This window comes from Oncorhynchus mykiss, chromosome 18 (genome assembly GCF_013265735.2).
Source record: "Oncorhynchus mykiss isolate Arlee chromosome 18, USDA_OmykA_1.1, whole genome shotgun sequence".
Taxonomy (NCBI): domain Eukaryota; kingdom Metazoa; phylum Chordata; class Actinopteri; order Salmoniformes; family Salmonidae; genus Oncorhynchus; species Oncorhynchus mykiss.
Window position 1 is genome coordinate 35,141,946 of NC_048582.1, and position 24,544 is coordinate 35,166,489.

The 24,544-nt window shown below is 41.1% G+C and overlaps 1 protein-coding gene across 1 annotated transcript in view; it reads right to left on the reverse strand.

The window, feature by feature from the left end:
- Nucleotides 1-9,405: 9,405 nt before the first annotated feature.
- Nucleotides 9,406-24,544, reverse strand: part of LOC110496081 (sodium/hydrogen exchanger 3-like) — a 52,634-nt gene continuing 37,495 nt past the window's right edge. The window contains exons 12-16 of the mRNA XM_036951039.1: nt 15,891-16,011; nt 15,609-15,782; nt 15,455-15,509; nt 9,745-9,825; nt 9,406-9,602 (exon numbers count right to left, since the gene is read on the reverse strand). Of these exons, the coding sequence (XP_036806934.1) occupies nt 9,406-9,602; nt 9,745-9,825; nt 15,455-15,509; nt 15,609-15,782; nt 15,891-16,011 (628 nt within the window). The remainder of the gene's footprint in view (nt 9,603-9,744; nt 9,826-15,454; nt 15,510-15,608; nt 15,783-15,890; nt 16,012-24,544) is intronic.

A 24,544-nucleotide genomic window follows, 5' to 3' on the forward strand; every position in this document is an offset into this window, starting at 1 on the left:
TTCAAGGCCTCCCTTCAAACTCAGTGCCTCTTTGCTTGACATCATGAGTAAATCAAAATAAATCATCCCAGACCTCAGGAAAGAAAATTGTAGACCTCCACAAGTCTGGTTCATCCTTGGGAAGGAGGCCTACAAACCTGACTCAGTTACACAAGCTCTGTCAGGAGGAATGGGCCAAAATTCACCCAACTTATTGTGGGAAGCTTGAAACGTTTGACCCATGTTAATTTAAAGGCAATGCTACCAAATACTAATTGAGTGTATGTAAACTTCTGACCCACTGGGAATGTGATGAAAGAAATAAAAGCTGAAATAAATAATTCTCAACTATTATTCTGATGTTTCACATTCTTAAAATAAAGTGGTGATCCTAACTGACCTAAGACGGAATTTTTACTAGGAATAAATGTCAGGAATTGTGAAAAAATGTGAGTTTAAATGTATTTGGCTAAGGTGTATGTAAACTTCCGACTTCAACTGCATATACTGTATGTAAAGAGTTTACAATGTTTAGTGAATATTGAGACCTAATAACAGTTGAGTTTACATGTTTTTCAGATGTTATAATACAAATATACTGAACAAAAATATAAATGCAGCAATTTCAAACATTTTACTGAGTTACATATAAGGAATCAGTCAATTGAAGTAAATTCATTAGGTCCTAATCTGGATTTCACATGACTGGGCAGGGGCACAGCCATAGGTGGGCCAGGGAGGGCGTAGTCCCACCCACTGGGGAGCCAAGCCCAGCCAATCAGAATAAGTTTTTCCTGACGAAAGGGCTTTATTACAGACAGAAATACTCCACAGTTTCATCAGCTATCCGGGTGGCTAGTCTTAGACGATCCCGCAGATGAAGAAGCCAGATGTGGAGGTCCTGGGCTGGTGTAGTTACACGTGGTCTGCGGAGGCTGGTTGGACGTACTGCCAAATTCTTTAAAACATTGTTGAAGGCAGCTTATGGTAAAGAAATTAACATTTAAATTCTCTGGCAACAGATCTGGTGGACATTCCTGCTGTCGTCATGCCAATTGCACACTCCTTAAAATCTTGAGACTGGAATTGTGTGACAAAAATGCACATTTTAGAGTGGCCTTTCATTGTCCCTGGCACAAGGTGCACCTGTGTAATGATCACGCTGTTTAACCAGATTCTTGATATGCCACACCTGCCAGGTGGATTAAAAAAAATGTATTTTACCTTTATTTAACTAGGCAAGTCAGTTAACAAATTCTGATTTTCAATGACAGCTTAGGAACAGTGAGTTAAATGCCTTGTTCAGGGGCAGAACAATGGATTTTTACCTTGTCAGCTCGGGATTCGATTTTGCAACCTTTCGGCTGCTTGTCCAACGATCTAACCACTAGGCTACCTGCCGCACAGACAACATCCAGACACGTGATTGTAAAACTCTGTGCTGTAAGGGAAATAATGTTTGTGTTCCTGGCGATATGAGCTTTCAGGGATGGGGTCACAATAGATGTACCAGCCGCTAATTGTGGATATCAACGGTTACTCATCTTATCAAGGTTCTATGAGCTAAAACTCATTCTGCTGACTGAGATTGAAAACAATCGCACTACACATACATTTAGATTATTGTCGTGATTAGAGTAGCAATCTACCGGTGTTTTAAAAGTTTCTGTAATTTTATTTAACAGTTCGTCTATAGAAAATAAGGTAATTTTATAATTGAATAACTTTAAAAATGTATGTTAAAGATATAAAATAAGATAAATTGAATGTTAAAATAGAATGACAACTCAATGAAACATTATCCTAAATAATACCAACATCAACTAACCGAATACCTTTTGTTTAATATGAATGTTTCAGCATGAAAGTTCCTGTATATTTTTTTCACGCTTTTATTTATTTTAAAGGTGCTACACAGGATTGAAAAAACAAACATTTTGCAGTGATAGTGGAATGATAGTGTTTCACAGTATTACCCACTGTTAGGTTCTAATTTTGGGAGTAAATAACTCATGGACACTAGAGAAGCTTAACCAAGTTTAATTCTTCCCAAATGGTCGATACAGCTGTAATTCAGACAAATGACATTTCACACAAGCACTGATATTTAACCCTTTCTCCTAGGTTGAGTCTCCACCTCCACAAATGAACAGCCAATGCATCCCTGTTGCTAGACAGATCCTTAGTGATATCTGTTCTTCCTCACTTCATCTGACCTGACCTCTACCCCATAGTGCTTACTCCTTGTAACGTTTTTCTGTAGGTGAAGGAGAGTTGGACCAAAATGCAGCGTTGTGATGATTCATGTTTGTCTAATGAAGGAAAAAACTATACATGAATAAACTACAAAATAATGAAATGTGAAAACCTAAACAGTCCTATCTCTCTTCCTATCTCTCTTCCTATCTATCTAATCTATCTGGTGCAAACACAGGAACAATCACCCACACAACCCAACACCAAACAGGCTACCTAAATATGGTTCCCAATCAGAGACAACAACTAACACCTGCCTCTGATTGAGAACCATATCAGGCCAAACATAGAAATAGACAAACCAGACACACAACATAGAATGCCCACCCAGCTCACGTCCTGACCAACACTAAAACAAGGAAAACACACACGAACGATGGTCAGAACGTGACACTCCTCCCCAACTCAAGGCTGTGCCCCTCTCCAAAAATGTAGAACTAGGAATAGATATAGTCCTTGGTTCACTTCAGACTTGTCTGCCCTTGACCAGCACAAAAACATCCTGTGGCATTCTGCATTCGCATCGAATAGCCCCAATGATATGCAACTTTTCAGGGAAGTTAGGAACAAATATACACAGGCAGAAATTTGCATCCTGTAGTACTAACTCAAAAAAGTTCTGGAACACTGTAAAGTCCATGGAGAATAAGAGCACCTCCTCCCAGCTACCCATTGCTCTGAGGCTAGGAAACACTTTCACCACCGATAAATTTCAATAAGCATTTCTCTACGGCTGGCCATGCTTTCCATATGGCTACCCCTACCCCGGTCAACTGCCTGGCACCCTCCACAGCAACCCACCAAAGCCCCCACCATTTCTCCTTTACCCAAATCCAGATAGCTGATGTTCTGAAAGAGCTGCAAAATCTGGACCCCTACAAATCAGCCGGGCTAGACAATCTGGACCCTCTTTCTAAAATGATCTGCCGAAATTGTTGCAACCCCTATTACTAGCCTGTTCAACCTCTCTTTTGTATCGTCTGAGATTCTCAAAGATTGGAAAGCTGCCGCGGTCATCCCCCTCTTCAAAGGGGGTGACACTCTAGACCCAAACTGCTACAGACCTATATCTATCCTACCCTGTCTTTCTAAGGTCTTCAAAAGCCAAGTTAACAAACAGATTACTGACCATTTCGAATCCCACCATACCTTCTCCGCTATGCAATCTGGTTTCAGAGCTGCTCATGGGTGCCCCTCAGCCACTCAAGGTTCTAAACGACATCATAACCGCCATCGATAAGAGACATTACTGTGCAGCCGTATTCATCGACCTGGCCAAGGCTTTCGACTCTGTCAATCACAACATTCTTATTGGCAGACTTGACAGCCTTGGTTTCTCAAATGATTGCCTCGCCTGGTTTACCAACTACTTCTCTGATAGAGTTCAGTTTGTCAAATTGGAGGGCCTGTTGTCCGGACCTCTGACAGTCTCTATGGGTGGCCACAGGGTTCAATTCTCGGGCCGACTCTCTTTTCTGTATACATCAACGATGTTGCTCGTGCTGCTGGTGATTTTTGATCCACCTCTATGCAGACACTTGGACACTGTTAACTAACCTCCAGACGAGCCTCAATGCCATACATCCTTCCGTGGCTTCCAACTGCTCTTAAACGCAAGTAAACTTAGAATACGTGGACAACTACAAATACCTGGGTGTCTGGTTAGACTGTAAACTCTCCTTCCAGACTCACATTAAGCATCTCCAATCCAAAATTAAATCTAGAATCGGCTTCCTATATCGCAACAAAGCATCCTTCACTCATGCTGCCAAACATACCCTCGTAAAACTGACCATCCTACCGATCCTCGACTTCGGTGATGTCATCTATAAAATAGCCTCCAACACTCTACTCAACAAACTGGATGCAGTCTATCACAGTGCCATCCGTTTTGTCACCAAAGCTCCATACACTACCCACCATTGCGACCTGTACGCTCTCGTTGGTTGGCCCTCTCTTCATACTCGTCGCCAAACCCGCTGGCTACAGGTTATCTACAAGTCTCTGCTAGGTAAAGCCCCACCTTATCTCAGCTCACTGGTCACCATAGCAGCACCCACTCGTAGCACGTGCTCCAGTAGTCCGCTTACAGATCACTGCACCTGTACATAGCCCATCTATCTACCTACCTCATCCCCATACTGGTATTTATTTATTTATTTATTTTTATTTTGCTTCTTTGCACCCCAGTATCTCTACCTGCACATTCATCTTCTGCCGATCTACCATTCCAGTGTTTAATTGCTATATTGTAATTGGCCTATTTATTTCCATAAATTACCTCATTTGCACTCACTGTATATAGACTTTTTGTTTTCTTTTGTTCTACTGTATTATTGACTGTATGTTTTGTTTATTCCATGTGTAACTCTGTGTTGTTGTATGTGTCGAATTGCTACGCTTTATCTTGGCCAGGTCGCAGTTGTAAATGAGAACTTGTTCTCAACTAGCCTACCTGGTTAAATAAAGGTGAAATAAATAAATAAAAGGCTGTCATGGTTATTGATACCAGACTGTGTGTCTTCTCCTCCCAGAGGATCCCTCCCATAAGATCCCTGAGGGTTAACAGTAACATATCCTGACATAATGTAAATGTTATACGTTACCCTCTCTCATTCAGTGACATTGTTAGGTTATAAGATTTCCACCCGTCTCCCCTACACATTCTAAAGCCATCTGACTCCTACAGATAACCAATAACTTCTGATGTAAAAACCAGTCTTGTTCACTGTTAGACACTATCCTTCTGAGTAACCATGTTCTAAGTTCAACCCAGAATCTAACACCGCCAATCGCAACACTGGCGGGTAAGTACACTGATCACGCCGGTATCTGTTGGGAAAGCTGTTTTGATTTCGTGGCTGTGGAAATCGGGTCAATCGGCCAATGTAGAAAACGCTTTGTAATTTCCTGGTTGCTATAACATTCTACACTCAATTTCAGTTTATGTGAGAAAGCACTGAATAGTGTAGGGAATCATTGTACCATCTAAATCGCTCTGAAATACATTTTCAATTACAGCTGTTCTAAGCTGGTGGACCATAACCAAAAGTAAAAGGTTCGAGAGCAAGTCTCCAGCATGTTATGGGGAAATGGGATGCCAGGAGGGGGAGACTATGAATGCAACCTTGTGCTGTTACAATTCACATAACTTCCACATAAGGGAGGAATTCAGAAAAATTCTATGTAGCACCTTTTTAAAATGTCATATCTTTGTTGTAAGCGTTTTGGCACCAAACTGTTGGCAGTTGCAAAACAAAGTCAATAGTTGGATGAGTTGTAGAGTTAATTGCCGATGTCATTGTTGACTCGATTATTTAGACTTTTCTCTTGAACCATATATCCACTAGAAACTCGTAGATCATATAGACACAGCTAGAAAGATTAAGAAACAAATGTTTTATTTGAATACAAGTTATTCAAGTAAAATGTACTTTTCTAAAAGATCAACCGTAAAAATACTGGTATATGTCGTACGTCACCACTTCACAGGTGCGCCATTTGAATGCAAACTTTTTTCTTTTATTTAATCAAAATGTGTTTTTTGGCAGAAATGCCTTCTGGTACATGTGCCTTAAACAAACTTGTATGCCATCTGTAAATACGAATACAATGGTTAAATTATGAACATAGTTGGTTTAGCTATGGAAAAAGCCAGCAACCTTCCCGCTAGCCATGATTGGCTGAGATAATGAGTGGGCTGGACATAACAAGAGATGAGCTCGGATCGGTCTGCCATGTTGCACGCTTCTGTCTATAACCATGAAATGGTCAGTATGTGTAGGTAATCCTTTTTAATGCAGCTTTTTTGAAAGATATCATGTAGTAGAACTGAATAAGTGTTGCTCTCCACTTTCTGGAGGACCGCGTTTTGAAATCAGTGGAATTAGAGTATGATACTAAGGCGATGGAGAAAAATCTGCCGTTTTGATTGCAAATATGCAGACTGAGTCGAAAAGAACACACAGAATTCTCCAAATTACATCTTCAAACCATGGCATCCATGACAGAGCGGGAGAAACGTCCATCTATGTATACGGGTAAGAGAGTCTAGCTAGCTACATTTTCAGATATTACACATTTCTAATTTTGTCAAAGTCGTTTTCATTTCAAGCTGGCTGGCTAGATAATGTTATGTGTATGATATGTGTAGTTATTTTATTCGCGTCTCAGAGCCATTTGCATTGCTAGTTATGGCCTAATGTTAGCTAGCTAACATTGAACCTGATTAGTTAGCTACCTGCAGATTCATGTAGGGTAGTAACGTTATGAGTTGGGATTATGGTAAATTGTTTATATAGCTAGCTACATGTCTAAACAAAAGATGCCACTATGTAAGTAACTATTTCAATAGAATGTTTATGATGTCACTGCGACAACTGTCGATAGATGTAGCTGGTAAATTTGCTCTGGCTATCTACTCCGATTTCAGAGCACTCTCGTTGGAGTGTTTATGAACGCTCAACAGCTGTTGAATATGGCCGGTGTCAGTGAACGTTGGCAAAAAAAGCGTGATTAAATTGTTGCCAGCAGCACAGTTGCAGTCACCAACGCTCTGGTAAACATAAAAACGGCCTAACCAGCTCTGCTAGTGTGAGTAAAATGGTCAGAGTGAGGTGTTCTCTCATTTGTGTCTGGAAGTAGCTAGCAAGCTAGCCAACGTTAGCCAGCTAGGGTGCTTGACTGCTGTTGTTAAGTCAGAACACTCGGATTAGCCCTCCTTTTCGGCCAGAGTGTCCAGTGTGCCTTCTGAGAGCGAAATGCTCTGAATTTACGAATGGCCAATCTGACAAAGCTCTGAGTTTACGAATAGCCAGAGCACACCCGTAGTATAAACCAGCCTTTAGTATTGAAAGCTTTGGTTGTTTAGGACATAGCCTCAAATGTGAATCCTTAGAGATGGGTGAGGCTAAAGCTTAAAAGGGTGTGAATGATGCTGAATGGGTGTAGACAGAAGAGTAGGTACCAGGTCCAGTAGGTACCAAAACATTCAAGGGCAATTTTCTCAAAAGTGAGGTTACAATTAATTTGCAACAAAATTCATAAAAAATCCTACAATGTGATTTTCTGGATCTTTTTTTCTCATTTTGTCTGTCATAGTTGAAGTGTACCTATGATAAATTACAGACCTCTCATCTTTTTAAATGGGAGAACTTGCACAATTGGTGGCTGACTAAATACATTTTTGCCCCACTGTATATTGCTTCTCCTTGCCCCAACCTGGGCTTGAACCAGGGACCATCTGCAAACAGACAGCATTCACCCACAAAGCATCATTACCCATCGCTCCACAAAAGCCACGGGAAACAATGTTAAGGTCTCAAAGTGAGTGATCAACAATTGAAATGCCTCACAAATTGCCTTGCCAGCAGTTCACACCAAGTAGTAGGCTACTGGGAGGCAGGCAGCACTTAAAGTAGATGGCCCTAGCTAGCAAAAAGACAGTACTAGACAATGTATAGAAAAATTATACTTTTCACTCCTGGAGGAATCAGGAGTCCTCCAGCTATAGAAAGAAGCACCATTGTGGTATGACACCATCGTAAGTGAAGGAGTTTTGTCTCTCCTGATAAATATTCTGCTTCGATTATGTGATGGTGTGTGAAGGCCTGTATATTCCTGCTTGTTGTCTACATTTCTTGGCCAGGAAAGAGGATGGCCCGGAAGGGTAAGAGCCTAATTACACACACCTGAATCTAATTATCGTGGGCGGTGGCTGTTTTTACCTGGCTTTGGCCAGATTTGTTTTGTTGGTCTAGAGCAGCAAGAGCTGACATGCAGGGCCCTCCAATCCTGTAATGAACATAGAACCCAACTGGACAGGAACCTACCGGACGTTACTTTTGTTGGATACGCAGGTAAACAGCTTAGCTGTCCGGTTGCAGAGAGGAACCGGACGACCCATGTAGAAAAGCTCAAAGATGAGCTAGATTTTATTTTGGTTTAATTGTTACTCAGCGCTTTTGCGCATTCTGTTTCTTTCCCTGAATAAAAGTCCTGGGTCGTTTCCCAGGAGAAAGGTACATTATTGTCAACGCTTGTGTTACTTCACACTCGTCAGTTAATGCAAAGTTAAACAGGCTGATGCAAGTCTCTCAAAAATAGGGAAAAAAACAAAGCAATTAAGACTTTCTATTGATAAAATTGCAATATCTAAAATATAAATGTAGGTTCTTTGAGGGGTGAGGTTGTCACAAAAAGGACAGTGAAAAAATGCATAAACGTGCTTGTTTGGTGTCCTGGTGAATGTGGTTTAACTTTTACTGTCAGGCAACATGGGTTCTAAGCCATGGGAGTCAAAGCCTGGGTTGTTTAGGGGATTGGTTTTGTCAGGTAAACCGAGTCAGTATTGACCATGGATTTGGAATGCGAGGTCACATGTCCAATCATTCTTATTTGGTGTTGGTCTCATGATTATCTCCCTGTGTTACGACGAAGTTGCATACAGTACTGTACCTATTCCTTTGAAAAACCTAACCTACAACTAAACACAGTAAGAATTTGTGTATATAGCAGGAAGAAGTGGGTGATGAGGTGCAGCGATGCCAGGGCGTTGGAGGTTGCTAGTGTTAGGGTTCGTTCCTGTTCCTTGTCAATCATTGGCTCATTGGTGAAATTAGCATTATGACTATCTTTAATTAAATCATTCAAAAACCTTTTAATGCAATTGCAGACAGAAGTTGACAATCAGGAACATAGCGCGCATGTTTCTGAGTAAGTTCTGCATCAAAGGTCCCAAGTTATTTTATCAAACCTGAAGTCCAGCCCTCGTGATGTCACTGCCTACGTCATTATCTTTTACTCATGAGACCAAAACCATGCCCACACAGATATAAAAACAAGGCTTTTAGTGTGTTATCTAAAAGCTTAGCAGTAAATGTTGATTTGTAGTGGAATGTCTGACTAGTCTTATCTCCTACACTCCCCTGCAGAGTTCTGTCTGTCACACCTCTGCATTATAAAGAGGGGTCTCTTTATAAGAGGCAGAGAGAAAGAGAGAGAACTAGAAAACAACTGTGGAACAATATTAAAACCATGTATATATATATTGTTAATCTACTCTAGGACCCTATAAATGTAAAGAGGGCGGGGTCTTATAAACCCTCCCCTTATATTAATACAACATAAACATAATCAATTATTCTAATACATCAATCATTTGGTACAGCCTCAATCATGACCCCTAGATGAACTTCTAACTCTAGGTGTCCAGGGCAGTCTCAGCTGAGCCCTCTGAGAAGGGACCACGGCGCTGCTGTCCACCTCGGTTTCAGCCAATCTGCCATTGGTTTCAGCCAATGGCGGAATCTGCTGCATTGGTGGCATGGGGTCCATCTCTGCATTGAAGGCTGGGTTCAGGATTCCAGCTAGACCAGGAAAGAGATTTCAATGAATTGAAAGATCTCTAAGAGGTGAGCTTATTGTTGTTTAGTGACTGAAGTGTTTGGGTCTGACTGACATGTTTAACTTGGTTTACTTCAGTAGTTTTGAGTTGATGTTAAGACTTACCACCTCTACAGGCTCTCATGGGGAATGAACCGTCAGCAGCCTTGCAACTAGAGGTACTGTCTCCCTCAGAAAACTCAAAATCTGAAGGCAGAGAGAAACAGCCAACCAGAAAACACTTAAGTTATGTTTATTTATGCAGAGGTATCTAAACCTGAATGGCAGAAAGCAAATGTAATCAGCCTCGTTTTTTCCCCCCTGGTAGGTCTTGGATTGTGGTGGCATTTGCATCCCTCGCCCTTGCAACCATAGAAGTTTAAAATTATGAATATATAGTTACATCATACACTTGTTTATATTGAACTGTTCATCAATAATAAAACACAATATTTTACAGTATGTTAGAAGTACTTAGGGTAAGCAAATTGGCTGGACCCAGTACAGTTGTAGTGACATGTTTTAGGGATTTAGAGATCTATCTTGAATGCTAAGTAAACAAAATTATTGAATACATTGTATAGGTCAATAAAAACCAAGGCTATTAAAATATATAGATTTTTTTTTACAAATATGATACTGTATGTGTCAGTAAGTTTTGTCGGTGTTACCGCCTTGGAAATGACTCCAAAGACATAGAAGGACCATGAGCATTCCCTCCAGTTAAACTTAGGAGCGGTTTATATTGAAAAGAAAAGTACTAGCTAATCATACCCATTTAGTATGTTAGAAAATTGAGAATTGCATTGATAATTTGGTGTCTAAATTTAACCGGTGTGAAATGGTTAGCTAGATAACAGTGCACGCTAGAGGCATTTCAATTGTTGACCACTCGCTTTGAGACCTTCAAATAGCTGTTTCCCTTTTTTCTGCAAGGGCCGTGGCTTTTGTGGAGCGATAGGTAACGATGATTTGTGGGGGACTGCTGTCTATGTTTGCAGATGATCCCTGGTTCAAGCCCAGGTTGGGGCAAATAAGAGGGACGGTAGCAATACTATTATATTGGTGCCGTGACCCGGGTGAGTTTAACTGGTGTGTGCTAGTAGCATTTAAATATGTGACTGTTGTCGATGTGTGCAAAGAGTCCCTGGTTCGAGGCAGGGAGAGGGAAGGAAGCAATACTTCTACATAAATATAAAGTGTCATTGGTGTTACTCAATTTAAAATAAGGGAAATTACATTATGAGCAAAATTATTAATCATTGCGCTTTAGTAAATCATGGCCTCCATTAAAGAAAACCCTCAATTAACAAAAATGTGTTGTTGGTGTTACAACTCTCTGGTGGCACAATGGTAGTAAATAAAGTCATTAAGCTGCCATATTACAGTGCCTTCAGAAAGTATTCACACACCTTGACTTTTTCCACATTTTGTTACACACAATAACTCATGTCAAAGTGGAATTATGTTTTTCAATTTTCAATTCAAGCTTAAATGTCTTGAGTCAATAAGTATTCATCCCCGTTGTTACGGCAAGCCTAAATAAGTTCAGGAGTAAAACATTTGCTTAACAAGTCACACATGTTGCATGTACTCACTCTGTGAGCAATAATAGTGTTTAACCTGATTTTTGAATAACTACCTCATCTCTGTACCCTACACATACAATTATCTTTAAGGTCCCTCAGTTGAACACTGAATTTCAAATAGGTACAACCACAAAGAGCAGGGAGGTTTTCCAATGCCTCGCGAAGAAGGACACCTATTGGTAGATGGGTAAAAATAAAGTCTGAATGTCACTTTGAGCATGTGAAGTTATTAATTACACTTTGGATTGTGCATCAATACACCCAGTCACTACAAAGATACAGGCGTCCTTCCTAACTCAGTTGGTATAGAGGAAGGAAACCACTCAGGGATTTCACCATGAGGCCAATTGTGACTTTAAAACAGTTAGAGTCTAATGGCTGTGATGGAGGAGGAAGACTGTACGGAATAAAATGAATCCAAAACATGCATAATGTTTGCAACAAGGCACTAAAGTAATACTGCAAAAAAATATGGCAAAGCAATGAACTTATTGTCCTGAATACAAAGTGTTTGTTTTTTAAACTTATATTAGCAAAAAATATTCAATTTTATTTGAAAAGGCAAGCCAGACAAAATTAAAGAGGCCTATTTATATAATGAATATGAATTTGGAGGGGAAGAAATTATTAAATATTAAAGCATTACACTTCTCACCAAAAGCTTCAAGAAATATTTTTTTAACTAAATAAACTAAAGTAAAAAAAACAAGGTTATATACATGGGGTATGGTACTGAGTCAACGTGCGGGGGTACAGGTTAGTCGAGGTAATCTCTACATGTAGGTAGGGGTAAAGTGACCATGCATAGATAATAAACAGTGAGTAACAGTAGTGTAAAAATAAGATTGGGTGGGGGGGTGTCAATGTAAATAGTCTGGGTGGCCATTTGATTAATTGTTCAGTAGTCTTATGGCTTGGGGATAGAAGCTGCCTCAGTTTGTATGATGACAATTTGCATATACTCCAGAATGTTATGAAGAGTGATCAGATGAATTGCAATTAATTGCAAAGTCCCTCTTTGCCATGAAAATGAACTGAATTCCCAAAAACATTTCCACTGCATTTCAGCCCTGCCACAAAAGGACCAGCTGACATGTCAGTGATTCTCTCGTTAACACAGGTGTGAGTGTTGACGAGGACAAGGCTGGAGATCACTCTGGCATGCTGATTGAGTTCGAATAACAGACTGGAAGCTTCAAAGGGAGGGTGGTGGTCGGAATCATTGTTCTTCCTCTGTCAACCGTGGCTTGGGGAACAAAACATCAATATTTTGGCCAGGAAACTCCCCAGACCTTAATCCCATTGAGAACTTGTGGTCAATCCTCAAGAGGCGGGTGGACAAATAAAACCCCACAAATTCTGACAAACTCCAAGCATTGATTATGGAAGAATGGGCTGCCATCAGTCAGGATGTGGCCCAGAAGTTAATTGACAGCATGCCAGGGCAGATTGCAGAGGTCTTGAAAAAGACGGGTCAACACTACAAATATTGACTCTGCATCAACTTCACGTAACTGTCAATAAAAGCCTTTGGCACTTTTGAAATGCTTGTAATTATACTTCAGTATTCCATAGTAACATCTGACAAAAATATCTAAAGATACTGAAGCAGCAGACTTTGTGAAAATTAATATATTTGTGTCATTCTCAAAACTTTTGGCCATGACTGTAGACTTGGCGCTTGGTTACCACTTGCCGTGTGGTAGTAGAGAGAACAGTCTATGACTTGGGTGACTGGAGTCTTTGACAATTTTTGGGGCGTTCCTCTGACACCGCCTAATACCTACAGTTGAAGTCGAAAGTTTACATACACTAGTTTGGATGTCATTTAAAACTAGTTTTTCAACCACTTAACAAATTTCTTGTTAACAAACTATCGTTTTGGCAAGTCGGTTAGGACATTTACTTTGTGCATGACACAAGGAATTTTTCCAACAATTGTTTGCAGACAGATTATTTAATTTATACTTTACTGTGTCACAATTCCAGTGGGTCAATATTACATACACTAAGTTAACTGTGCCTTTAAGCAGCTTGGAAGATTCCAGAAAATTATGTCATGGCTGTAGAAGCTTCTGATAGGCTAATTGACATAATTTGAGTCAATTGGAGGTGTACCTGTGGATATTTTTCAAGGCCTACCTTCAAACTCAGTGCCTCTTTGCTTGACATCATGGGAAAATCTAAAGAAATCAGCCAAGACCTCAGAAAAGGAATTGGAGACCTCCACAAGTCTGATTCATCCTTGGGAGCAATTTCCAAATGCCTGAAGGTACCATGTTCATCTGTACAAACAAAAGTATGCAAGTATAAACACCAAGAGACCACACAGCCGTCATTCCACTCAGGATGGAGACACTTTCAGTCTCCTAGAAATGAACGCACTTTGGTGCGACAACTGCAAATCAATCCCAGAACAACAGCAAAGGACCTTGTGAAGATACTGGAGGAAACGGGTACAAAAGTATCTATATCCACAGTAAAATATCGACATAACCTGAAAGGCCGCTCAGCAAGGAAGAAGCCACTGCTCCAAAACCGCCATAAAAACGGTTTACAACTGCACAAAAATCATACTTTTGGAGAAATGTCCTCTGGTCTGATGAAACAAAAATAGAACTGTTTGGCCATAATGACCATCGTTATGTTTGGAGTCTGGCAGCACCATGTTGTGGGGGTGCTTTGCTGCACTTCACAAAATAGATGACATCATGAGGTAGGACAATTATGTAGATATATTGAAGCAACATCTCAAGACATCAGTCAGGAAGTTAAAGTCAAGGTATTGATGTGGCCATCACAAAGCGCTGACCTCCATTCTAGAAAATTTGTGGCCAGAACTGAAAAGGCGTGTGCAAATAAGGAGGCCTACAAACCTGACTCAGTTACACCATCTCTGTCAAGAAGAATGGGCCGAAAATTCACCCAACTTATTGTGGGAAGCTTGTGGAAGGCTACCCGAAACGTTTGACCCAAGTTAAACAATTTAAAGGCAATTCTACCAAATACTAATTGAGTGTATGTAAACTTCTGACCCACTGGGAATGATATAAAACCTGAAATAAATAATTCTCTCTACTATTATTCTGACATTTCACATTCTTAAAATAAAGTGGTGATCCTAACTGACCTAAGACAGGGAATGTTTACTAGGATTAAATGTCAGGAATAGTTTAAAACTGAGTTTAAATGTACTTGACTAAGGTGTATGTAAACATCCAACTTCAACTGTAGGTCCTGTATGGCAGGAAGCTTGGCCCCAGTGATGTACTGGGCCTCATGCACTACCCTCTCTAGCGCCTTACGGTCGGATACCAAGCAGTTGCCATTCCAGGCAGTGATGCAACCGTTCAGGTTTCTCTCAACCGGTGCAGCTGTATAACTTGTTGAGGATCTGAGGACCCATGCCAACTCTTTTCAGTCTCCTGAGGGGGAAAAGGTGTTGTTGTGCCCTCTTCACGACTGTCTTGGTGTGTTTGGACCATGATAGTTTGTTGGTGATTTGGACACCAAGGAACTTGAAGCTCTCAACCTGATCCACTACAGCCCTGTTGATGTGAATGGGAGCGTGTTCAGCCCTCCTTTTCCTCTAGTCCACGATCAGCTTCTTTGTCTTGCTCACGTTGATGGAGAAATTGTTGTCCCGGCACTGCTTGGCCACCCAGTTGTGGGTGAACAGGGAGTACAGGAGGGGACTAAGCATGCACCCCTGACAGGCCACAGTGTTGAGGATCAGTGAGTCAGATGTGTTGTTGTCAGGAAGTCCAGGATCCAGTTACAGAGGCGGGTGTTTTGTCCCAGGGTCCTTAGCTTAGTGAGTACTATGGTGTTGAATGCTGAGCTATCGGCAATGAACATAGGTGATCCTTTTGTCCAGGTGGGAAAGGGCAGTGTGGAGTGTGATTGAAATTGCATCATCTGTGGATCTGTTGGGGCGGTATGTGAATTGGAGCGGGTCTAGTGTTTCCGGGATGATGGTGTTGTGAGCCATGACCAGCCAACATGTAGATATTACAGACTCGGTCAGGGAGAGGTTGAAAATGTCAGTGAAGACACTTGGCAGTAATAAAACAAAATGTGGAACAAGTTAAGGGCTATGAATACTTTCTGAGGGCACTGTAGGTGATTTTGAATAGGTACCCCAAGAAAATCTAGGAAAACACACCACCATAATTCAAGAACACCCCTTCCCCCAAGCCTCTTATATAATACAAAAGAGAAGTGAAAAGAAAAAAGCAGAGAAGTACCTTCATCCCCATAAGCATGGCTTTTACTGTTATCCGTGGATTTTCCATGTGGCATCTAAAAATGAAATACACAACATACTGTACATATTATCACATTGCCTCCAAGAGGTTATGAAGACAAGGGGGAAAGAGAATAAGTGTGGTCATCCCTGACCTTTTGTGGCTGGTCTTTCTTTAGATGATTGGTTATCTTCTTGGGTGGAGTGACACCTGTTTTGGCTGACTTGAAGGACTCTAGACGGCTCCTCATGGTTCTCTGGAAGATCTCTTGCACCTCATTCTTGTCCTTGTTGACTTCGAGGTGCTTCCGACTGCACCTGTGTCTGTGCTGTTGGGTAAAGGAATGAGAGGAAGAGGGTAAAAAACAGATTGCTTTTTAGAGCACCTGAGAATTTTTTTTTTTTGGGGTGTCTAATTGTCTTCGACTAAGCAATACCTGTTTCTTGCCTCTGTACAAGTGCTGCTGCAGTAGATGGTGTGCATTAAAGTCCTCTGACTCCCTCATCGTCAGGTCCTGCTCATGCATGTCCAGGCAGACAGAGGGCACACTGTTCCATCTAGAAGGGAAGAAACATAAACGTTCACTGTTAGTAATTTGCTGGCCACTGGACGGCAGTCTCTGAAAACCTATTTGAGCACGGTTTCCCAAAAGCATCTTAAGGCTAAGTTCATCGTTAGAACCCTCGTAGGAGCACCATTAAATCTCTGAGCTGTTTTCCAAAACCATCGTTATTAATGTTGCACTTGGCAGGTAGCCTAGTGGTTAAGAGTATTGGGCCAGTAACCAAAAGGTCACTGTTTCGAAACCCCAAGCCAACTGGGTGAAAAATCGGTCGATGTGCCCTTGAGCAAGGCACTTAACCCTAATTGCTCCTGTACGTCGCTCTGGATAAGAGCATCTGCTAAATGACCAAAAAATGTAAATGCTTGTTATTTACTGACTGCCTCAGACCACTCGTGGAACAATTTAGTGCGCTGTTAAATGTGCTGTTTCCATACCACGCCACTTTATACACAGATGATCTCCGCTATTGAATCAAGACGTTTATCTGTCTCTCTGTGACGGCAATAACTTCACAACGAAGTTGAATACAAATGCAAAGTTGCCAATGTTGTTGCAATTGTTACAAACAAGTGAAGGATGAAAAGACTCTTCAAATGGAAACCGAGATGAATGCATTAAAAGATAAATAGCCTACAATATAGGCTACATAGGCCTATGTAATTCAATATTGAAATAAATTGTTCATTCAACTGAGTTCTATTTATTTTGCTAAAATAGGTTTATAATTTTAGCCTCAATATATTCCATGCACAATTATGTGCCAAGTCTTAATTTAGTGCATTATATTAGTGTAAGCATTAGAATAAGCCACCTCAATAATTGCAGCCATAGATGATATCTTTCTAGGAGCTGATCCCGTCATCAATATTGTGGAATAATTATAATGTTACGGTATGATTTGACTGGATAAAGCTGATCCGAGCGCAGCACTGCCTTTCTTTCGATCCTTTCAGTATTGACACATGCCTCAACGACACAATTTAACGAAGGTTTTCTCTGCGTGGTGTTTTGGTTCATGTATGTTATATCATCGGCCGTTGTAGGAAAGACGCTTCTTTAAAACACTTTAAAACACTCATAAGCCTAAGTTCCATTGCTAATGGGAAACCGGGCCCTGACCTACATATTGTACAAAGTCAAAAACTTTGTAGAGTCAGGCCCAATTCCAAATCAACACCTAAACCCTAAGCATTTGTGGAAATCTGAATTGATTCGACAGGTGTAAGCACAGGTAGGTAAGCAATATTCAGGTAGGTAAGCAATGTTGTAATTCCTCCACCTTGCCCTCTGTTAGGCTAGGTGTAAGTTGTAGACAGTGGCAGGCACCTAGCGGCTGGTGTAAGACGAGGTGAGATCTGAGAATAAGTTAGCGAGACAGAACTCTTGACTAGCGAACTTGTGGTTCTGCCGCGGCTGACAAGGGAGGGTGCACACTCCTTGTCCATACCCGTGGGCAGTGATGATAAACAATCTAACTAAATTGGTAAATGTGTCCAGTAGAGGTCGGGGTTTGAAAGCAACTTGGCATCGAAGAAAGCACTGGCAAAATCTGTGGGATCTCGCATTTTTGCAAAATCCGGTTTAAAAAAGCATGTGATCAAACAAAACTTCAGACGTCATTGATCACCTGGTAACGTTACTTTGAAACTATCTGCGACTGTACCATCGATGAGCAACATAGTAAAAAAAAAAATACATTTACAAAAGTGGCTCCATTGCATGATTTAGGATGTTATTAAACTCGTCAATTAAAAGTTAGAAATTCAATGTAGCCAGTGTTTCAAAGAATATGTATAAAAAATATATATAAATACAGGGAATTTATCCTGTGTCTCCACAAGATGTGAAACTCACCACAGCTCTACAGGCTGACCCACCTGTCAGGTAAGATGTAGGAGAGAATATCTAGACTGTCTATAACAACCCATGTTGTGTCCAGCAGAGGTACATTTTTGGGAAGTCACAGCGGGATCAAGTAAAGCTTTGTACGTTGAAAAGGTCACATGACCTTATCAACTTTGCTTTGGGTTTGAATTAAACTTTTAAGTCACTTTTAAATATAAAAAAAAAAACGTTGGATCAATCATTTGATAATTACCAATAACAACTACTAGAGCTGTTTAATTTACAATCAATGTTTGAGAAATAAAAAAACTTAAGATTCGATACTAGTGTGCTACGATTTCAAGATAGATTCCTCTGCCATGTGGTTCTACACCCTCTAGATTAAAACAAAGAGGTTCCAGCAGAGGTCGGTGCGCTCGGTTACTCGTTCAACACCTGTCAGATGGTAATGTGACATCTGAGGTGTCAAACGTCTTCACGTGGTATTGTTACTTTGATACAAGCATTGGCAAGTTGTGTCAAATCAGTAGTGATTTGAAAATTGCATTGGAGTGCCAGAGCTCAATCATCCCATCACTACCCGTGGGCTTTTGTTGTGGCAGTTCATCTTACGTTTGGTAAGCTAACTTTTTGTTTCTTGTTCTGTAAATGTTTTACTGCTTGCTAAAGTAAAACACAGCCATGTAAAACAATGGTTTGTGTTGCAGTGCTGTCTTCTATGCTGTTTATGGGAGAAGCCGTTTGGAAGCTGGGTTGTTAGTGTAGAGGAGATTCGAATTAACACATCCACTCCAGACATAAACCAAAATGAGAATACACAAGGACCTCTATTCAGTGGCCAGAGAACAAAGGAAGAGGGGGACCACCCACAGAAATCTCCCAGCAAGAGTCGTCCTTCCCCTCTTTTGCTCATCTCACACCTGTAGTCTACATCAAAGCTTCTCCTATCAGCAACAAGCGTGGCAGGTTTGATCCAAAGTGCCAGAGAGCGAATCAGCTGGGACACGATGAAGATTAAAAATGACTGTGGATAAGTACTGGACTTCTGAAATACTTTGTTTGGAGAGTTCTCTGAAGACCATTCGTTCCAGACAGTATATACACATTCATCTTAAAATAGCTAGGTGGGACACAGGCCTCTGTCCAATAAGCCCTGCCTTGATTCGTTCTGAAATATCAAGAATAACGGTTTGAATTTAGTCCCTCTAATCCCCATTACCTGTTTGTGACTGATTCTGTAGCCTGTATTAGTACATCATTTTGCCCTTACAATCTCCATGATTCATTCCTCCTGTATATCCATTACTTCACCTTGGTTATTACTAAATAAGTCTTCTTTGTTTTTGTATGATATTTACTGTCTCCAAGAATGCATTGCCTTGTCATTTTGAGAACTGAATCACCTTCAAATTATAAGTTAACTGTAGATGTAATTGTAACTATTTTATAGTTTCTTGCTGAATAATACCATTTAATAATTTCATGGTAATAAGTGTACACACTCCCTTACATTACTGTATGAGCTGAGAGACAGATATACATACAGTGCATTCAGAACGTATTCAGAACACTTGACTTTTTCCACATTTTGTTACGTTACAGCTTTATTCTTAAATTATTTTTTTCCCCTCATCAATCTAAACAAAATACCTCAGAATGACAATGATGCTGCTACCAATGATGCTGCCACCACCATGCTTCACTGTAGGGATGGTGCCAGGTTTCTTCCAGATGTGACGCTTGGCATTCAAGCCAAAGAGTTCAATCTTGGCTTCATCAGACCAGAGAATCTTGTTTCTCATTTGAGTCCTTTGGGTTCCTTTTGGCAAACTCCAAATGGGCTGTCATGTGCCTTTTACTGAGGAGTGGCTTCTATCTGGCCACTACCATAAAGGCCTGATTGGTGGAGTGCTTCAGAGATCGTTGTCCTTTCGCAAGGTTCTCCCATCTCCACAGGGGAACTCTGGAGCTCGGTCGGGTTCTTGGTCACCTCCCTGACCAAAGGCCTTCTCCCCCGATTGTCCAGTTTGGCCGGGTGGCCTGCTCTAGGAAGAGTGTTTGTGGTTCTAAACGTCTTTTCATTTAAGAATGATGGAGGCCAATGTGTTCTTGGGGACCTTCAATGCTGCAAACATTTTTTGGTACCGTTCCCCAGATCTGTGCCTCGACACAATCCTGTCTCGGAGCTCTACGGAAAATGCTTTCGAGCTTGGTTTGGGACCTTATATAGACAGGTGTCTGCCTTTCCAAATCATGTCCAATCAAATGAACATACCACAGGTGGACTCCAAGTTCTAAAAACATCTCAAGGATGATCCATGGCAACAGGATGCACCTGAGCTCAAATTTTATTGGTCACATACACATATTTAGCAGATGTAGCGAAATGCTTGTGTTCCTAGCTCCAACAGTGCAGTAATATCTAACAATTCACAACAATACACACATATAAAAGTAAAATAATGGAATTAAGAAATATAAATATTAAAGCTGATGCCCTGAAGAAAATAAGTGTGTATGTGTGTGTATATACACTGCTCAAAAAAATAAAGGGAACAATAAATTAACACATCCTAGATCTGAATGAATGAAATATTCTTATTAAATACTTTTTTCTTTACATAGTTGAATGTGCTGACAACAAAATCACACAAATTATCAATGAAAATCAAATTTATCAACCCATGGAGGTCTGGATTTGGAGTCACACTCAAAATTAAAGTGGAAAACCACACTACAGGCTGATCCAACTTTGATGTAATGTCCTTAAAACAAGTCAAAATGACTTGTGTGTGTGGCCTCCACACAGTAGTGTGTGTGGCCTCCACGTGCCTGTATGACCTGGGCATGCTCCTGATGAGGTGGTGGAGGGTCTCCTGAGGGATCTCCTCCCAGACCTGGACTAAAGCATCTGCCAACTCCTGGACAGTCTGTGGTGCAACGTGGCATTAGTGGATGGAGCGAGACATGATGTCCCAGATGTGCTCAATTGGATTCAGGTCTGGGGAACGGGCGGGCCAGTCCATAGCATCAATGCCTTCCTCTTGCAGGAACTGCTGACACACTTGTCTTGCATTAGGAGGAACCCAGGGCCAACCGCACCAGCATATGGTCTCACAAGGGGTCTGAGGATCTCATCTCGGTACCTAATGGCAGTCAGGCTACCTCTGGCGAGCACATGGAGGGCTGTGCGGCCCCCAAAGAAATGCCACCGCCAAACCGGTCATCTGGAGGATGTTGCAGGCAGCAGAATGTTCTCCACGGCGTCTCCAGACTCTGTCACGTCTGTCACGTGCTCAGTGTGAACCTGTTTTCATCTGTGAAGAGCACAGGGCGCCAGTGGCGAATTTGCCAATCTTGGTGTTCTCTGGCAAATGCCAAACGTCCTGCACGGTGTTGGGCTGTAAGCACAACCCCAACCTGTGGACGTCGGGCACTCATACCACCCTCATGGAGTCTGTTTCTGACCGTTTGAGCAGACACATGCACATTTGTGGCCTGCTGGAGGTCATTTTGCAGGGCTCTGGCAGTGCTCCTCCTGCTCCTCCTTGCACAAAGACAGAGGTAGCGGTCCTGCTGCTGGGTTGTTGCTCTCCTACGGCCTCCTGCACGTCTCCTGATGTACTGGCCTAGGTAGCGCCTCCATGCTCTGGACACTACGCTGACAGACACAGCAAACCTTCTTGCCACAGCTCGCATTGATGGGCCATCTTGGATGAGCTGCACTACCCGAGCCTCTTGTGTGGGTTGTAGACTCCGTCTCATGCTACCACTAGAGTGAAAGCACCACCATCATTCAAAAGTTACCAAAACATCAGCCAGGAAGCATAGGAACTGAGAAGTGGTCTGTGGTTATCACCTGCAGAACCACTCCTTTATTGGGGGTGTCTTGCCTAATTGCCTATAAATTCCACCTGTTGTCTATTCCATTTGCTGTTGCTGTTGTGTTGCTTCCTAAGTGGACAGTTTGATTTCACAGAAGTGTGATTGACTTGGAGTTACAATGTGTTGTTTAAGTGTTCCCTTTATTTTTTTGAGCAGTGTATAGATCTACAGTGCCTTGCGAAAGTATTCGGCCCCCTTGAACTTTGCGACCTTTTGCCACATTTCAGGCTTCAAACATAAAGATATAAAACTGTATTTTTTTGTGAAGAATCAACAACAAGTGGGACACAATCATGAAGTGGAACGACATTTATTGGATATTTCAAACTTTTTTAACAAATCAAAAACTGAAAAATTGGGCGTGCAAAATTATTCAGCCTCCTTAAGTTAATACTTTGTAGCGCCACCTTTTGCTGCGATTACAGCTGTAAGTCGCTTGGGGTATGTCTCTATCAGTTTTGCACATCGAGAGACTGACATTTCTTCCCATTCCTCCTTGCAAAACAGCTCGAGCTCAGTGAGGTTGGATGGAGAGCATTTGTGAACAGCAGTTTTCAGTTCTTTCCACAGATTCTCGATTGGATTCAGGTCTGGACTTTGACTTGGCCATTCTAACACCTGGATATGTTTATTTTTGAACCATTCCATTGTAGATTTTGCTTTATGTTTTGGATCATTGTCTTGTTGGAAGACAAATCTCCGTCCCAGTCTCAGGTCTTTTGCAGACTCCAACAGGTTTTCTTCCAGAATGGTCCTGTATTTGGCTCCATCCATCTTCCCATCAATTCTAACCATCTTCCCTGTCCCTGCTGAAGAAAAGCAGGCCCAAACCATGATGCTGCCACCACCATGTTTTACAGTGGGGATGGTGTGTTCAGCTGTGTTGCTTTTACGCCAAACATAACATTTTGCATTGTTGCCAAAAAGTTCAATTTTGGTTTCATCTGACCAGAGCACCTTCTTCCACATGTTTGGTGTGTCTCCCAGGTGGCTTGTGGCAAACTTTAAACAACACTTTTTATGGATATCTTTAAGAAATGGCTTTCTTCTTGCCACTCTTCCATAAAGGCCAGATTTGTGCAATATACGACTGATTGTTGTCCTATGGACAGAGTCTCCCACCTCAGCTGTAGATCTCTGCAGTTCATCCAGAGTGATCATGGGCCTCTTGGCTGCATCTCTGATCAGTCTTCTCCTTGTATGAGCTGAAAGTTTAGAGGGACGGCCAGGTCTTGGTAGATTTGCAGTGGTCTGATACTCCTTCCATTTCAATATTATAGCTTGCACAGTGCTCCTTGGGATGTTTAAAGCTTGGGAAATCTTTTTGTATCCAAATCCAGCTTTAAACTTCTTCACAACAGAATCTCGGACCTGCCTGGTGTGTTCCTTGTTCTTCATGATGCTCTCTGCGCTTTTAACGGACCTCTGAGACTATCACAGTGCAGGTGCATTTATACGGAGACTTGATTACACACAGGTGGATTGTATTTATCATCATTAGTCATTTAGGTCAACATTGGATCATTCAGAGATCCTCACTGAACTTCTGGAGAGAGTTTGCTGCACTGAAAGTAAAGGGGCTGAATAATTTTGCACGCCCAATTTTTCAGTTTTTGAAATGTTAAAAAAGTTTGAAATATCCAATAAATGTCATTCCACTTCATGATTGTGTCCCACTTGTTGTTGATTCTTCACAAAAAAATACAGTTTTATATCTTTATGTTTGAAGCCTGATATGTGGCAAAAGGTCGCAAAGTTCAAGGGGGCCGAATACTTTCGCAAGGCACTGTATATATTTTTGTATTTATTTATTGGATGAGCAATATCGGAGTTGCATTGACTAAAATACAGTATATACAGTGCCTTGCGAAAGTATTCGGCACCCTTGAACTTTGCGACCTTTTGCCACATTTCAGGCTTCAAACATAAAGATATAAAACTGTATTTTTTGTGAAGAATCAACAACAAGTGGGACACAATCTTGAAGTGGAACGAAATTTATTGGATATTTCAAACTCTTTTAACAAATCAAAAACTAAAAAATTGGGCGTGCAAAATGATCTTAATCTTTCGCAAGGCACTGTACCTAGGATCATTTTGCTACTTGATTTGGAATTGTAAGACCCCTTGAAGTATCAAAGAAATATATAAAACAATTATTTAATTAAACATTTTATTTGGCCTTAATGCTATTAGCCCTTACAAGCGCACTGAATAACTTTGATACACTACAAGGAACAACAAATAGTCCCGTCCCCCCCCCCCCCCCTCAAAAATGTAAAGGAAGTTTGTTCTCAAGTGTCTGTTATACAGTGCATTCATAGACGAGACTATGGGGATATTTTATATATGAATGCTTCCGCTCAGTGTTTGAGATCAATTGACAACCTTTACCATGGCACTTTGAGATTTATTTTAAACTCCAAAACCCTTATGCACCACTGCACTTTGTATACCAGGGTTGGCTGGCCTTCTCTAGTCACTAGTTCTCTAGTTTACAAAGCCATTTTGAGTTTACTATCTTTTTATTTGTGCATTTTTATTGTTCAGAAATGTGGTGGGTACTCTCTTCGTTCGCTGGACTTTATCCTGCTAACTGTTCCAAACGTCCGAACTGAATTTGGTGAAAGGGCTTTTATGTACTCTGCGCCATCGTCTTGGAACGCCTTACAAAATACTTTTAAACTGGAAGAACTTGTCCCGATTGGTATTTTTAAATCACTGATGAATGATCTTGAGACTGATTCCCTGACCGGTCAATGTTTTTAATTTGCTGTTTTTGATTTTGTTACACT